Below are 15,413 nucleotides of genomic sequence, written 5' to 3'. Positions count from 1 at the left end.
TTTCAGAGGTTGGAGAAGTACTCAGAAGTTGTATTTAAGTAAAAGTAGAAGTAGGCTACCAGAGTGAAGGAATACTCTTACTCTTGTACTTATGTAAAGTTGAGTAAATGTGCTTAGTCCTTTTACACCACTTATTAGGCTATTTCTACCTCTTAACCTTCATTTTCCTTTATTGTTATTTGTTAAAAAAAAGATCACTCGTCACCGGCTTGGTCTTCAATATCAGGATGTATTTATTATCCTTGCAAGAATGGAAGTAGTCATCACACACAGGGCTGCGTGGGACAAATAGTTCCCAGAGTAGTGTCCTTGACATGCTTATAAGAGAGTGTTACAGTCAACAAGATGGAAGAATACTGGTTCAAAGCAGTATTCTGACATTAGTTAAGATTAGCTAAGGCCTGCGTAAGCAATAAACATGACAGTCATATGCCTATCTCTCTAGGGGCTGTGTCATCATGCCAATCTTAGGAACATAGCTATCATAACTTCAACACAGTGTCTGAGTGCCATCCATGCAGTCATACATCCGGCTACGTACACAGCTATGTAGGGTCTCTGTTATCATGTGCTACTCTGATATAGAAGGAACATTCAGTATTTTCCCAACTCGTTTTAGAGAATTATGAAAATCATATAATGTGATTAAAATGATCGGTTTGACCTTGTCTCGATTTTCACTTATTTGTAGGTGATCGTTGTCTCTATGAATCAATAAGAGGGCCTGGAAAAGCTGGAAATGGTACAGTGTTTATTTTGTGTTTAACATGGAGCAGTTACATGCAATGGTTGAGATGCTTTGGTAGGCCAGCAGTGTTTAAATAAAGTACAGGAATTGTCCTTTGATGCTTTAATCCTTCTAACAGGTGCACGTAATGAACCAGAAGAGAGCCTTTACTCAAATGTGGCTGTAGGTACGGTCAAGTACAAAATATTTGTATACTTATACACATACATTTACTAGAAGCTTTTATTGTGTGCTGTGAAGCTTGTCCGTTTATTTCTTTGATACTACCACTAAGAGTCAGCAATGATCAAATCCACCAAATACAAATAGAGCTTTTACACTTGTTGTGCATTTCTATGTTTTTTTCATATACAGCATGTTGTTTTACAGACATGTTTTGGTTTAATGAAACATTCCATTGGCATTTCATTGTTGTATTCAATAATAGTTGGATGAAAAAGGGCTGATTGGAAGAATTTAACACAACTTGTCACGAGTGGTGATAGGAGAATATGACGATACACACTCTTGTACAGTAGGTGGCGGTATGCACCTTAAAGTTGTTTGCAATCCACCAATAGCTGAGAGAAGAAGAAGAAGAAGAAGACTTCTTCAACGGACACGCTCCACCATACGTGCGCGCTTCCGTGAATCTATAACAAAGATGGCGGCCGCCTTATCAGGTAAGCAGACTTCTCCGACAGTTCAGTTACTATTTTTCATCTATTTTGCTTACGAGGTACAACCCGCAGCATAATATATAAGTTAATAGTTTCGATTTTCCAAAAAAAAGTCCAGCTGCAGTGCAGGTTTACTGCGACAGGACTCTGTCTGAGATAAAAACGCTGTCTCTGACGATGCTAGCTAGCTCATTAGCTAGCTGCGCTGTCCAACAGTCCATGATCCACACGGCTTCTGCAACCACCTACATTTACAATTATGAGACTAGCAGGCAAAGAAAAGGCTACATGTGGGTTCAGTGCACTCCACAGATCACATTAGACTGGGCTGCAGTGTGTTAACGTCACTCTGTTCGCTGGGCGGTGCCCGGGACTAGCTTGATGGGTAAATAACTTAGCTTTCCGGAAGAAGTGTTCAGAATAAATAGTTCGTCACTAAAACTGACCCACAAGCAGAGTGTAAAGGATTTAGTTCTGTATTTGAGTACAATTTTGAGGTTCTTCTGCTTTACTTGAGTAATTCCATTTTATGTTACTTTCACTCCAATACAATTTAGAGGTTAATGGTGTACTTTTACTCCACTAAATCTATTTAATACCTTTAGTTACTTCACAGATGTGGATTAATGATGTGAAATCTAATCAAGTGTTAAATCAGACTTTAGTTCCACCTGGAGTAAAGTCCACCATCTACCCTGCAGTACACAAAGTCATTCAAACTAGCTGCACCTTTACCAGCTTTGAGAACACTTTCATGATCAATCATTATAATCAGAGACTATTCCTCCTACGCTCTGGTATTTCTACTTTACTTAAGTACAAGATATGAGTACTTCTAGCATCTCTGCCCACAAGGTAATTTACTTGACATCATACTCTTACAGCTTGTGTAATGTCAACAGCTGTACTGGTAAGCGGTATGTTTCTACATTTAAAGGTTTAGGAGGCAATTCCTTAAACACTTAAGTTTTAATGTTTGCCACCCCAAATCCAATGCCTCCTAATGCCAGCGCTGGAAATTAACTAACTACATTTACTCAAGTATTGGAGTTTTTTTATATATTTGTACTGCACTACATTTCAGAGGCCAATATCCTACTTTTTACTCCATTAGATGTATTTAACACACAGCTTCTTGTTACTTTGTACATATAAAAACACATGCTATGCTGATATGGTACAATGCAGTAATGTACTACTAATCTACACAGTATTTCAAGTATCTTCATTCGGTCCACATTGACCAACCACTACTCTATTATTTGATATTTATAAGGACAGGATAATATAATAACCATAATAATAAAATACTGTGAAAAGAGCCATTCTGCATAATGACTACTTTTACTTTTGACACTTGAAGTACATTTAGCAGGTAATACTTCTGTACTTACTATTATTCTGAAATGGGTCATTGTGCAGAATGAGTACTTTTACTTAAGAGTAATTATGAAATCAAATATTTACTTGTAGTAGAGTACTTAAAGACCAAAGTATTTGTGCTTTTAGTTCAGAAAAGGATCTAAGTACTTCTTCCAACACTGCCTAATGGTAAGTTGGACAAACTATAACAAATTGCGTCAGTCTGAGGATAACTGCTGCATACAAATAAGGCTCATTATACAGCCATTTGAAACACTAAAACACACAATCTAAGAAATGTAACCTAGTAGTATTCATTATTATAGACTGGGAGACCTAGATCAGAATAGATAATGTCAATTAGGGCTGTACCCGAATATTCGTTCGTTGGATTACTATTCGGGTTTCAATTTCGTTATTCGTTTTTTGAATTGATTGAAAACTCCAATATCAACGTAAGAGCTTGTGCCTCTTCGGGGGGTGCTAACACTTAACCATACACTTTATTGTTTACTTTCTCCGTCTTTATATGTAGATATGACGTTTCTCTGTTAATCTCCGTCACATTGTTTCCATAGCAACAACAACTTCCTGTCAACAGCGCTAACTCTCCTTCAAAACAAAAGCATGTCCATACAAAATAGGAAGCCACGCCAAATTACTCTTAAGACATACAACTGCAACGAAAGTAACAAACACTATGCGATATCCTTTTAAATTTCAAAGAACACAAATTGGGTTACATTAACAAATAACTATAAAACAACAATACTGTAGAATAACAAAATGAATGCCGTGAATACACCGAAATACACGTGTTGAAGCGGTTCGTTGCTGATTACTACCGAATATCCGGAGCCCGAAAAATGGTATTCGGGACAGCCCTACTGTCAATTCAGACTTCCTTTTAGTGGATGCCTCCCCCAAGTCAACTTTTGGAATAGGATTTTTCAATTGTTTACTACCTCTTTTTTCAGCTGTTAAAAAAAAGTTCTACCTGTTCAGATGTGCCAACATGGATCACACACTTCTTTCAACTTCCCGGCTCTTGCAATTTTGCAGAAAACTCAAATATTTGGTCTGTTTGAGAGTGAAACATATTAAGACTCTCTGATAGTTTAGCTTTAAATCAGGACCGTCTGTTAGGCGAAATTATCGAGTATGGTATGACGTTTCTGCGTGAATTTTTCTCCCATTGTGTTAATAGAGAGAAGTCATTAAATGTTCCTTTTTTGTGCCCTTGTGTGTGTGCATGCTTGTGTTTTGGAAGGCATCGTAGTTCCCCGCAGCTTTCGTCTGCTGGAGGAACTGGAGGAAGGTCAGAAGGGAGGTGGAGACGGCACGGTGAGCTGGGGCCTCGCAGATGATGACGACATGACGCTAACTCACTGGAACGGCATGATCATCGGCCCGGCCAAGGTGACCCCCCCTGAGTTTACAGCACCAATACATTACTCTGCTCTTCTATTCAATGGCCAATGGACTTTAAGCATTGCATTCGTATAAAACAGTGTTAAAGAAATGTCATTGTAGGAAAGACATTCACCACCTAACAGCTAACGATCAAACATCTGAGGATTTGAGGACGAGCTTTACTTGACCTTTTTATGGTATTTTTCTGCGTATGCAAAATATGCAATCATTATCAGGAATACCTAACACTTAGCAGCTGCTCTAACACATTGATTTATTAGATTTTTTTAAAACTACAGTGAAGTGGTAGTTTTCAACAAGAGTAAACCGGTGTCATTGAAAGGTAGTGTTATGATACTCTGTCATGTGATTCATGTCCGCTCTATAATAAATTGTATTTCTTTCGCGCTTTTCTTGAACCCAAAGACACATTTGGGAGGGAGGGTAGACAAACAAAACAAAAACAAAGCCTAACTATTCCAACTATCAAATAGTGCATTGATTACCATGCAGACTTCACTTATATTCTCAATATAATATATCATTTTAGACAAAGTGGTCTGTTACATTTACAGTAGCTATTGTTTCTATTAATATTTTCTTGTGCTTTTATGATCATCATGTCCCACATCCCAATTTTAAGACCTAAACAGATAAACAACACAAAATGAATCAACAACCACAAGAAGTGAAAATGACTGAAGTTTATTGTTAAGAAACAATCTTCGAGGGCATTAATTTGAAGTAATTGTATTTTAACTAACACTACATTATATATTTTAACACAGTGTTGCTAACTATTTTTATAATCTTACTAATATTACGCGTTATCATATTGTATAGGTTATAACTAATGCTGGCTTAAAACGTACAAGTGGTCAGCTGTTGTGTTAAAATATCAAAAAGTGCATAATTTCATTACCTCCCCAGCGAGTGTGCTGTGAAACACTGTAAAACGAATGATGTAATGTTTAGAGCTTGAACTATCATGCGCACATCACTTTTGGCTTCCCATTACTACAGAAGTTGAGGCTTTCGTAAAAGGCACTGTGGTAAACCTCATTGTTATAAGTTCTGTTGTTGCTCTCATAGGGATCATGTGCAGGTATATCAGCTGTGTGCAAACTGACCATAAGAGGGCTGCATGTAATTCAAATGAAACATGTCCCCTCTGCCTGCTGTAGGATAGTTACATAAGGCGCGTTCACACCGCAGTACTTTTCCTACTTTAGTTCCGATATAGTTCCGAAATGTTGCGTTCACACCAAAAAGAGCCGGAACTAAAATGAGTTCATGAGAACCTTTTCACCCCCTTTTCCGTCCCTGCTAGAGAGCAGGGACTTTCGTGGGAGAAAAAAGTTCCTATGTCTGATTGGCTGGGCGGATTGCAAACCACGCCCCGTAAAACTCCCAAATGGTTTTGTGAAGCCGCCATTTTATTATCCTCGCATTAGCATTATTAGCATTAGCATTAGCCCCGCGCACAAACGCAGAGAGACTAACTTATGGCAACACAAAATAAAACTTGGGAGCGGTGGAGATGAGGAGGTGTCGGCGTTCTGGCGATTTACTCGGAAGGCTTCAGTAGAAGCTGCTGGGAGACCCAGCAGCTTCTACTGAAGCCAGTCCCCAACTCCGGGGACTTCGGGTGGCAGTATACGCCGTGAAGTGGTTTGCGGCCTCCCAGTAAACCCAAAGCAGAAGAAGTGACGTCAGCGGCTTCATTTGCCTAATCCTCCCCAGGGAATTCATTCCGGTGTGAACGCGATCTGAACTTAGTTCTGATGAACCTTTGTGGGAAAAGTACTGCGGTGTGAATGCGCCTATAGAAACTGCAGCAGGAGCTTTCTTTTTTCCTTTTTTACAAGTCTTTTTATTTCATTATAGTGTACAGTAATCGATGCCATTTCATTTATATTGTAAGATCACAGTACACTCACTACACTCCCTCCACCTGCAAAAAAATGCTTATCAATATAACTTAAACAACAGAGCCATGAAAATAAACATAAAACGGAAATAAATAAATAAACCCACATCAAAGTAAAACAAACAAATAATTATACAATTAATTATATAATACAGCGACAACACAACTAGTATTTCTGGCCGTCAGGAAAAATAGCCACAGAGTGCACCATTCCATCACTGGTCATATCTCAGATATATTTTCCAAATAAGAAAACAATGGCAACCACAGAGCTTGAAACGATTATATTTTTCCAATGTCATTTTCTCCAGAGGTAAACAATGTGTTATCTGATCAATGAAAAGATTAAATGTTGGAGGACGTTCATTCTTCCAGAGTAAAAGTATACATTTCTTGGCAAAATATGTTATTGTGATTAGTATTCTGTAATGTTTGGCATTCAGTTTAAAGTTTGGCATGTCATTGAACAGGAAAAAACATGGATTTTGGCTCATTTCGATGCCTAAACTGCAGCAAGAGCTTTCTTTTTGTGAATAGAAGCTCTGTGATGGAAGATGTGTGATGTTCTTAGAGCTACATTTGTTTTTCTTTTGGTGGGACTTCCATGATTTAGCCTACTTTCTGGAGGGTTAAGAGAATGTAGTACTTTTTGCAGTATTGAGCCAAGCATCCTTCTGATGGCAGTAATATTGTCTCTAAGGTGACTATAGCATTTGTAGCTGTATCTCTGTCTAATTTCCAATACACTCAGCTTTCTCTTTGCAGCCGCCTTCACACACTCATAGATAACATCTGCCTTACTGTTCACACAGCTGACTTCTCAGGCTAAATCAAATGTCATGAACTGACTTCTTTAGAGATACGTGGTTCTCAAAGGATAGCACAGCTACACACAAATCATGACCTGAGGACATACTGCACTGTAGATAAAACTACCAAACAATATATTAAGAGTATTAAGGAATATCCAATGAGTTCAACTCTTAACGGCAGTAAAATGCAAACACATATTAATATATATATATATATATATTGATATAAAAAAACATCATGTATGAAAGTAAAACAATGAACATTTTACTGCAGAATGAATAGCTTTACCTTTTGCTGATAATACTTGCATGCCTTTAGCGCATTCAAGTTTTGAGTGTAGGACCTTAGATTGTACTGTTTTCACAATGCGGTACTAATACTGCTGTCAAGGATCTGAATACTCCTTTCAACACTGTTAAATATTCATCATTCTGTAAATATTCAGATGTGATTAGGTAAAGCTATAGAACAAGCATGTAAGGACACATGAGTGGACATTGTTATATGTACTATACTGTTTCTATACTGTAATACACTGTCATTGTTATATTAACCACTGTTTAACATTAACCCAGAGGAGTTCAGATGAGTGGACATTTCCATGACCAGAGCTAACCTGTAGTCTCTCTTTGATTGCAGACCGTCTATGAAGGCAGGATATACAGTCTGAAAATAGAATGTGGAAACAGATACCCAGAATGCCCCCCCCATGTCCGCTTTGTGAACAAGATTAACTTGAACTGCGTACACAGTTCAAATGGTTTGGTAAGTATCCACATTTCCCTATAGATACACTCTCACCTATTAAGTCAACATTTCAAATGTGATCATTCATTCCAAGTGTTTATTTGTGTTTTGTGGACTGAATTAGAACCGTGCAATATACTCGGTGTTCATACTGGATTTTGAGAGATTATGCTGGCTGGACCCTAGGACCTAGGCATTGAAAATGTCATACATTTTAAAATAATAATCTGGTGCAGTTTGAGGGCAACATAAGGAGGTTATTTATTAGAAAGAATTGTGGTTTGTAATGATGTGCTCTCCAAACGATTACATCATAAACACATGGGTAAATATAAAAGATTGACTAATTAAATTCACTATCCCTGCCTATACACGCACAAACATGACATCCCAATGCAGCCTGACCAAGTGGGGAAAGTACGGCCAAATGAGTAGGACAAGTAAACGGTATCACCATGTTCTAGCTGAGAAAGGAGAGGGCCTGTACCCACGACATGAGGAGTGCTCTGTCTCAAACTACTCTCAGGTTCTAGAGCCTGTTTCAAATGTTCTAAAAATGTTTTTTTTAGACCAAAAAGGTAGGAGTCATCAAGTTAGGACTTTGATATGACCCGTTTTTTGGCTTTGTTTCTAATTTGGCTATTTAGAGCGACCTCTAGCTTCTGAAATGGTTCTAAATCTATTTTGTTTTAAATAGTTTGAACTCATTCCCAACATGATCATTGGATAATATATACAACCTTAGCGGCACCATAGCTTCCTTAATGAGGCCATAATAAAAATTCCTCCTCCTCCTCCTCTTTCAGGTGGACTTAAAGTCGCTGTCAGCACTGTGCAGATGGAAAAACTCCCACAACATCCGGATAGTGCTGCAGGAGCTCAGACAGCACATGATGATGAAAGAGAACAACAGGCTCTCCCAGCCGCCCGAAGGCCAGGTGTTTAGCAACTGAGGCGCGCGCACACACACACACACACACACACGCACACACACACGCACACACACTCACTCAGTGACACACACTCAGTGACACACACTCAGTGACACACACACACACACACTCAGTGACACACACAAACACACACACACACACTCACTGACACACATACACACAGTCACTCAGTGACACACACACACACACACACACACACACACACATACTGACACACTGACACACACACACACACTGACACACACACACACACTGACACACACACACACTGACACACACACTCAGTGACACACACACACTCAGTGACACACACACACTCAGTGACACACACACACTCAGTGACACACACACACACTCAGTGACACACACACACACTCAGTGACACACACACACACTCAGTGACACACACATACACACACTCAGCGACACACACAGCATAATACTGTGCTACTTTCAAAATATACCACCATCATGTTTCCAAGACTCCTCTCCCACTTCCTCCCTCAGAACCCTCCCATTGGACGTAGAGGGATGTGCACCCAGTGCCCATTAAAATAAATAAAATAAAAAACCAGAGCAGACATTACAAAACAAAAATACCGTGCATCTTACTAATGTTCTTTTTATTATCTTCATGTGTGTTCTACATCCAGATGATGACATATCACAGATCCTGATTGAGTCCACCAGTAATGTGTGTGTGCTGGACTCTTCACAAGTGGTGTCAGTTAGTCCCTCTTATATGGGTGTTGTGGTGATGGGTTTGAATCAGCAAAACAAATGTACTTCTGTCACTCCCAGCAAAATGTTGAATGTGGGCTCATTCTGCAGCGTACCTCAGCACCTTGCAGAATGCTGAAACAGATTCCCTAGAGACGAAATCTTGCACCCACCACGATGCTTTGCTTGGTCTCCCAGGCTGCATTAGTATGTAACTCCCCAGCTTCCGCAATCCCGACGATGTGAATTTCACGGGCCTTCCTTAACAGTGCATGTCCGGTACATGGGAGCAAACTGCTACTAGACCTTTAGCAACGTATGTATCAACAGCACTGCTGGCTCATCACTCATGTTCTCAGACTTGTCCTCTGTGTGCCATATGGTTCATAGTGCTTTGTGATTGATTATTAGCAGCCAGTGGGGGGGGGCTACAGTTTCTTGTGCTCAGGATCACCACTGTACTGTGGCCTGAGCCGAGCAGGAGGAGGGGCTGCGATTTGTTGTGTTTTTGGTTTCTTCAATTTCCAGGCTGACCTTCCTGTGTATACTCCACTGAACGCAATGTACGGCTTTGGATGTTTTATTTGATAACAGGTTGAATCTAATCAGGGTAATGGTGACCTGTTGCATGGTTTTATTTGAATTAAACGTTATTACTTTTGCACGTGTTGTGTCGTTATTCTCAAGGGAAACATTTCAGTACACTTTTTGTTTAAGTCAATCTTAAAACAATAGTTGGGTGTCCATATGAGTGTGGAAAGAGTTTTGGGTTGCTGATATCATTCTTCCTGGAAAAAGCAAGATTTCTTGACATGTATCTCATATTGGGACACAAGGTCCTACAGTACTAATACAAAACACTACAGTACACTCCATACCAGTTACATATATATATACGTCTTAAAAACTCTCCACTTTGTGTAATATATTGGCTTTCTAAAAGAGGGATCTTTTTTCAGATTTATAACAAAGCTAATCCAGTGGAAATAATTTATTCAATTTACAGAACAATACACTGACTTTAAAAAAAATATCCACATCCTATATTTCAACTCTGAAGTGCTTTGTAATTTTACTTAAAATATCAATGGTAACTAGGTTTAGGTAACAAAATGCTACCTTCATGCTAACATCCACTCATATACACACGGACCATAATGTGTTGGGAAAGCCAAACCCAGGCAGGCGATCCCACTTGCTGCCTTTCTGTTTCTGATCTGCATCTCCGCACTTTCATTCATGTTACAAGCCTAAGTAAGAGAGACTAGACACCCGGCAGAATTAAACGGTCCCATCCATCACATGACGGATTAATTGGAAATGGGGGACCCTGATGTAAACAAGACGAAAGTCTTTCTCTGGTCTGCATCCCCTTAACAATTGTATGTTTTGAGCTGTACTGTATTGTACCCAATATACAAGCTGTTAATAAACTTTTCAATCAATCAATCAAACGGTAAAGTAAGCTGTGGAGTTAAACGCTTCTTGTCCGTCAAACTGCCCTGACAGCACGATGCTGCTCTGAGCGGAACCAGACGCAGCTCTCCATCCAGCAGCTGTTGGCCTCCTCTCTGCAGGGAAACAAAGGGTGGCACGTGACCTGAGGCTGGGGGAGAAAAGATGAATCAATCACTGGCTGATACAGCTGGGTGCCCTTCACTCCCTTATACCATACACACACACACACCCCCTCTCTCTCTTTATGGACTTCAGAGAAACCATCAGCTAGATGCAGTGCTGTAAACCAGTGGTTCTCAAATGGGGGTACGCGGACCCCTAGGGGTACGTTGGAGTACTGCAGGGGGTAGCCTACGTGAGATTTATTTTATGTTAATGAAAAAAAACAAAATAAGTAATGCATTTAAACAAACTACTAATAGTAGATTAACTACTTTATTCAAAGGTTTACAGTAATTCTGGATAATAAAATGGGAAAAATAAACGGTGTGCTCTCTTTTCCTCCCCCTCTCCTGGCAGCCCTTCAGTCTCGTGCAGCTCGCTGAACCTGTAATACGTGACCCGACAGTAAAGAATACACATATTTATAACTAGTATAGCTAGTTCCAGAGTAAGTGTGTAGGTCTAACTCTTAGTGTATTTAATTTTGCTCCACTCAACGGTCCGCGGTGGAGCTGTGATAATGCAGAGCTGCAGCGTCAGCAGCAGCTGATCTGATCTCTCTCGCGTCCGGTTAGACTTTTCTCGCGTTTATGTCCAAATCTAGCTAGTTCTAGCTAATGATATGACTGCCTGCTTATCAAAGGACACCTTAACAATAAGCGTTGCTTGGCAACGGCGTGTGGCCACAAAGTATAGCGCAGCATTATGCATATGTTTATATGAGGGGTCAAAATCCCATGCTCATAAAATGCTCATATTTTTTTTTCTCTTCATTCCCCACGTCCACAAATAAATAAATATTCCAATTTTAGGAAAAGTAACGAAGTTTGAGCAGTGTGGGTTTTATATGAACAGAGTTAGCCTACACATATTTCAAAACGCGAAGTGTAATAACTGCAGTTTGCCTCCCTGTCAGAATGACAAAGATCCTCAGTGAAGCACAAGCCCATGTTTCACTACATTGTACAACTTATTAAAAAGATCAGTTCAATGCAACTAATGTCGTCTTAGTGTTATTGCATGATGTTGAAATTGGTTTGCCATGAATTTAGTGATGGATTGTAAACATTTGAAATGTAGCATTTAAGTGTTTCTCAGTTACAATGTTGTTTTAATAAATCAGACACTGAAGGTGCATCGCTGTACTGTACCTCTTTATATAGGCATTTTTTCCTTAACAAAATGTTTTTGCGCTGATCAGGGGGTACTTGGCTTTTTAAAGGGGGTACATTATTGAAAAAGGTTTGAGAACCACTGCTGTAAACAACCAAACTGAGTACTGAATGTCCCATTTGATATATGAATATGAAAAACTTTAAATCTAATCTTTTATCAATGACTTTTGTTATGTTTAGCAGGTGACATGCTTGCTGTCTGGGACCATCCTACAGTGATGCCTCTCAGAGTTTCACGTCAATCGTTCTGTGTGTGTTCAAGTCAGAATCAAATGAGTCAGGTGCCTCGATGAATGAAAATGAATAGTCTCATGCACCAGTACGAAGAAAAAAGATCACTGTGCTTGAGTATTTTATAAGAAGAAGACAAGGTTTGTCATGTTTCGTGATAGTATTGGTGTTTGTCCAATCAACTTGAGTAGAAGGTAATCACAAGTCATTCTTTTTCTAGTAGGACATAGAATTAAAGAGTTCTCCACTAACTTAGTATGTTTCTACTGCAAAGTTGGACATGATTTAAAAAGGATCAAATAAGAGCAGGCTGAGATATCCTGACTTTTAGTCTCAGGTATGGGACATGAGAAATACTCTGGATCCTATACTTCCAAAAATGCAATTCATTCATTCTTTGAAGGGTACTTTTTGCCAAAACAAATGTTAAGTCATTTTGGTTTTTTTAAGGACAAAAAGTTTAAATTGTCTTTATTTTTGTCACACATATTGTGCGTGGGAGTGGGCATGCTTGGCCAGTGTGTGTGTGTGTGTGTGTGTTGTTTGTGTGAGTGACCTTTGGACATGTCCTCAATCTCTCTAATCATATCTGCTGTGATGGATGTGTCCTCAGTCAGCATAACGATATTATTCAGATCAGCATCCTCCACCTGACACACTGAGGCTAACAAGTGGATTCATAAACGCTCAGCAACCTGTGGTGCTCTACAATCCCAGAGAACTATTGTTCGAGGTCTGTAGTGTTTCATTAATGTTCTGTGGTTTATTCAGTTAATACAGCAGAAGGGATGCACTGACCTCCTGTCATGAACAGGGAAGAACACAAAGACTACACCCATTGAAACACTTCATTCCACAATATGTGTGTGTCACACACCAGTAGGGATGGTGTTCCCATAACACCGTCACACAGAGAACAGGTCCTGCTCCTTCAAGAACAAACCGGTGACATGTACAAGCTTATGGATCTTTAAAGCAAAATTGAATATCTTGTTCCCTCAGGACAGCATCCTCTTTTCACAAGTGTTCAGATATTTTCCCTAAAACAGAATGTCTTGTTCCCTCAGAATAATATAACTACCTCTTTAGATGGATCTTGGATCTACCTAACTTCCTAAATAATATATTGTGCGATCCATCATCATCTGAACCCATTTATTCTTTATAGACTGAGCCATAAGCAGCACATGAGTTGTACACCCTACTGTGCAACAACATCCACATTAATATTAAGTCAAAATAATATTAATAATACCTTATTCTAGGAGTAACAGGATTTTTGCAATTACCGGTGATTAATAAATACAAATCTACTCCATCATCAAATGTTGAGTGTTGAGTTGTTATTAAGTTTCATGGATTAACTAGATAATGTTCAAGGCAGCTATTCTGTGCCACCATTTAGAACCGTTCAACAGATCAGTCATGAGTCAGAAAAAACAAGTTCTCCCACTGAGCCAGAAGACACTGAAACCAGCAGACCCAGTTCTCCTGTATGCAGCTTTAAGTTCATAACAATACTGTGCTGACACCTGCATTATGTTAAAGTTAACACCTGTATGTGAAGCTTTGTCCAACATCTGCTTGCAAAATCCCTGGTTTTCATATGAAAATAAAGAATGATGAACAGTCAACACTTCAGTAAAATACTCTGTTATAGGAAAAATACTACATTCATAATGTTCCTTAAGTAAAAGTACAAACGTTTTAACATCAAAATAAAGTTAAACTGAATCATAATTATGGTGGAGCATATTCTAAGTACTTTATATATTTATTCCCAAAAACACATCATCCTTTATTATTATGTATACTATGTAGCTAAAGCGGACTTTAATGGACTCAGAAGTTAAGCAGGATGCAGTGAGGTAGAAGTATTAAGTAGCATAAACTGGAATAACGTCAAAATTATACTTAAGTACAATATTTGATTAAATGTACTTAGTTACTTTCCACCACCGTGCAAAGCAGCATTTGCATACCATCTCGATAATTAACTCCATCGGCCGAGTCTCACTCCATTTGTTACATTCACATAAAGCACGGAGGTGTCAGATGGTCGCTGACACACACTCCCACATCCATTCTCTGTGCAGCGTGCAGGAGCCCATCTGCTCCCAGGGTCAATGCACACACACACACACACACACACACACACACACACACACACACACACACACACACACACACACACACACACACACACACACACACACACACACACACACACACACACACACACACACACACACACACACACACACACACACACACACACACACACACTGAGCATGCCAATTAGTAAAATGAGACAGATTTTTCCTGTTCATTTGCATTTCTTATAGCGAGCACATGGTTTCAGTTCTCACATTAATGGACTGAAATAAAAAACTTAAGAATCTACATTTAAAAACATAGATTCTTACACTATTGGCCACAGATAAAGCCTCATTTGTTTTATGCTTTTATTTATGTTTTTCATGTGTTTTTGAATAGAATATAATCTTATATTATATATTATACTTCAATTTTAAGGAAGAAGCCAGACTGTTGTACTGCACAGTATCTGCAGTAGCAAGTTTAGCATACTGTGAATCACTTTAATGGTTTTATTCTTACTTTACACACTTTAAATTGTACTTAAGAATAATACAAAAAAAAATCTGTCTCTTCACTGCACTGTATTTTCAGCTTAGTATTAAACATTATGCATGTAGGTGTTTCCTCACGTCCTCCAGTAGCACCAGTCTGTGCTCTCAGTGGAGCCGGCTGTTCACCAGTCTGACAGCTGAGCTGGTGACGCTGCGTTCACTTTATCCTAGGACTTTATCCTCTCTGCTCTCTGACGTGTGGAACAAACCACCTGAGGCAGAGACAGAAGAGCTCAGAGAGGAGGGGAACATTGGTTGAGAACATTTCGAAAACACGTTATAACATTTGAAATGGAGCTAATATTGGTTGTCAGATTGCAGCAGTACACATTAGTAGTACATTGCAGGTCAACTAGGTATTAATACTATCTGTGAAAATAAAGTCCACTGA

General features: G+C 39.1%; 1 protein-coding gene across 1 annotated transcript; it reads left to right on the top strand.

The window, feature by feature from the left end:
• Positions 1–1,310: 1,310 nt before the first annotated feature.
• Positions 1,311–8,778, top strand: LOC117549107 (ubiquitin-conjugating enzyme E2 variant 1-like). The gene is made up of 4 exons (XM_034220713.1): positions 1,311–1,410; positions 4,040–4,188; positions 7,565–7,690; positions 8,479–8,778. Exons 1-4 carry the CDS (start codon positions 1,392–1,394, stop codon positions 8,623–8,625), a joined length of 441 nt encoding a protein of 146 aa, XP_034076604.1. The 5' UTR covers positions 1,311–1,391; the 3' UTR covers positions 8,626–8,778.
• The last annotated feature ends 6,635 nt before the right edge of the window (positions 8,779–15,413 follow it).

This window comes from Gymnodraco acuticeps, unplaced genomic scaffold (genome assembly GCF_902827175.1).
Source record: "Gymnodraco acuticeps unplaced genomic scaffold, fGymAcu1.1, whole genome shotgun sequence".
In the NCBI taxonomy this organism is placed as follows: domain Eukaryota; kingdom Metazoa; phylum Chordata; class Actinopteri; order Perciformes; family Bathydraconidae; genus Gymnodraco; species Gymnodraco acuticeps.
The sequence above is the reverse complement of the archived record's forward strand: the minus strand, read 5'-3'. Positions and strand labels throughout refer to the sequence as shown.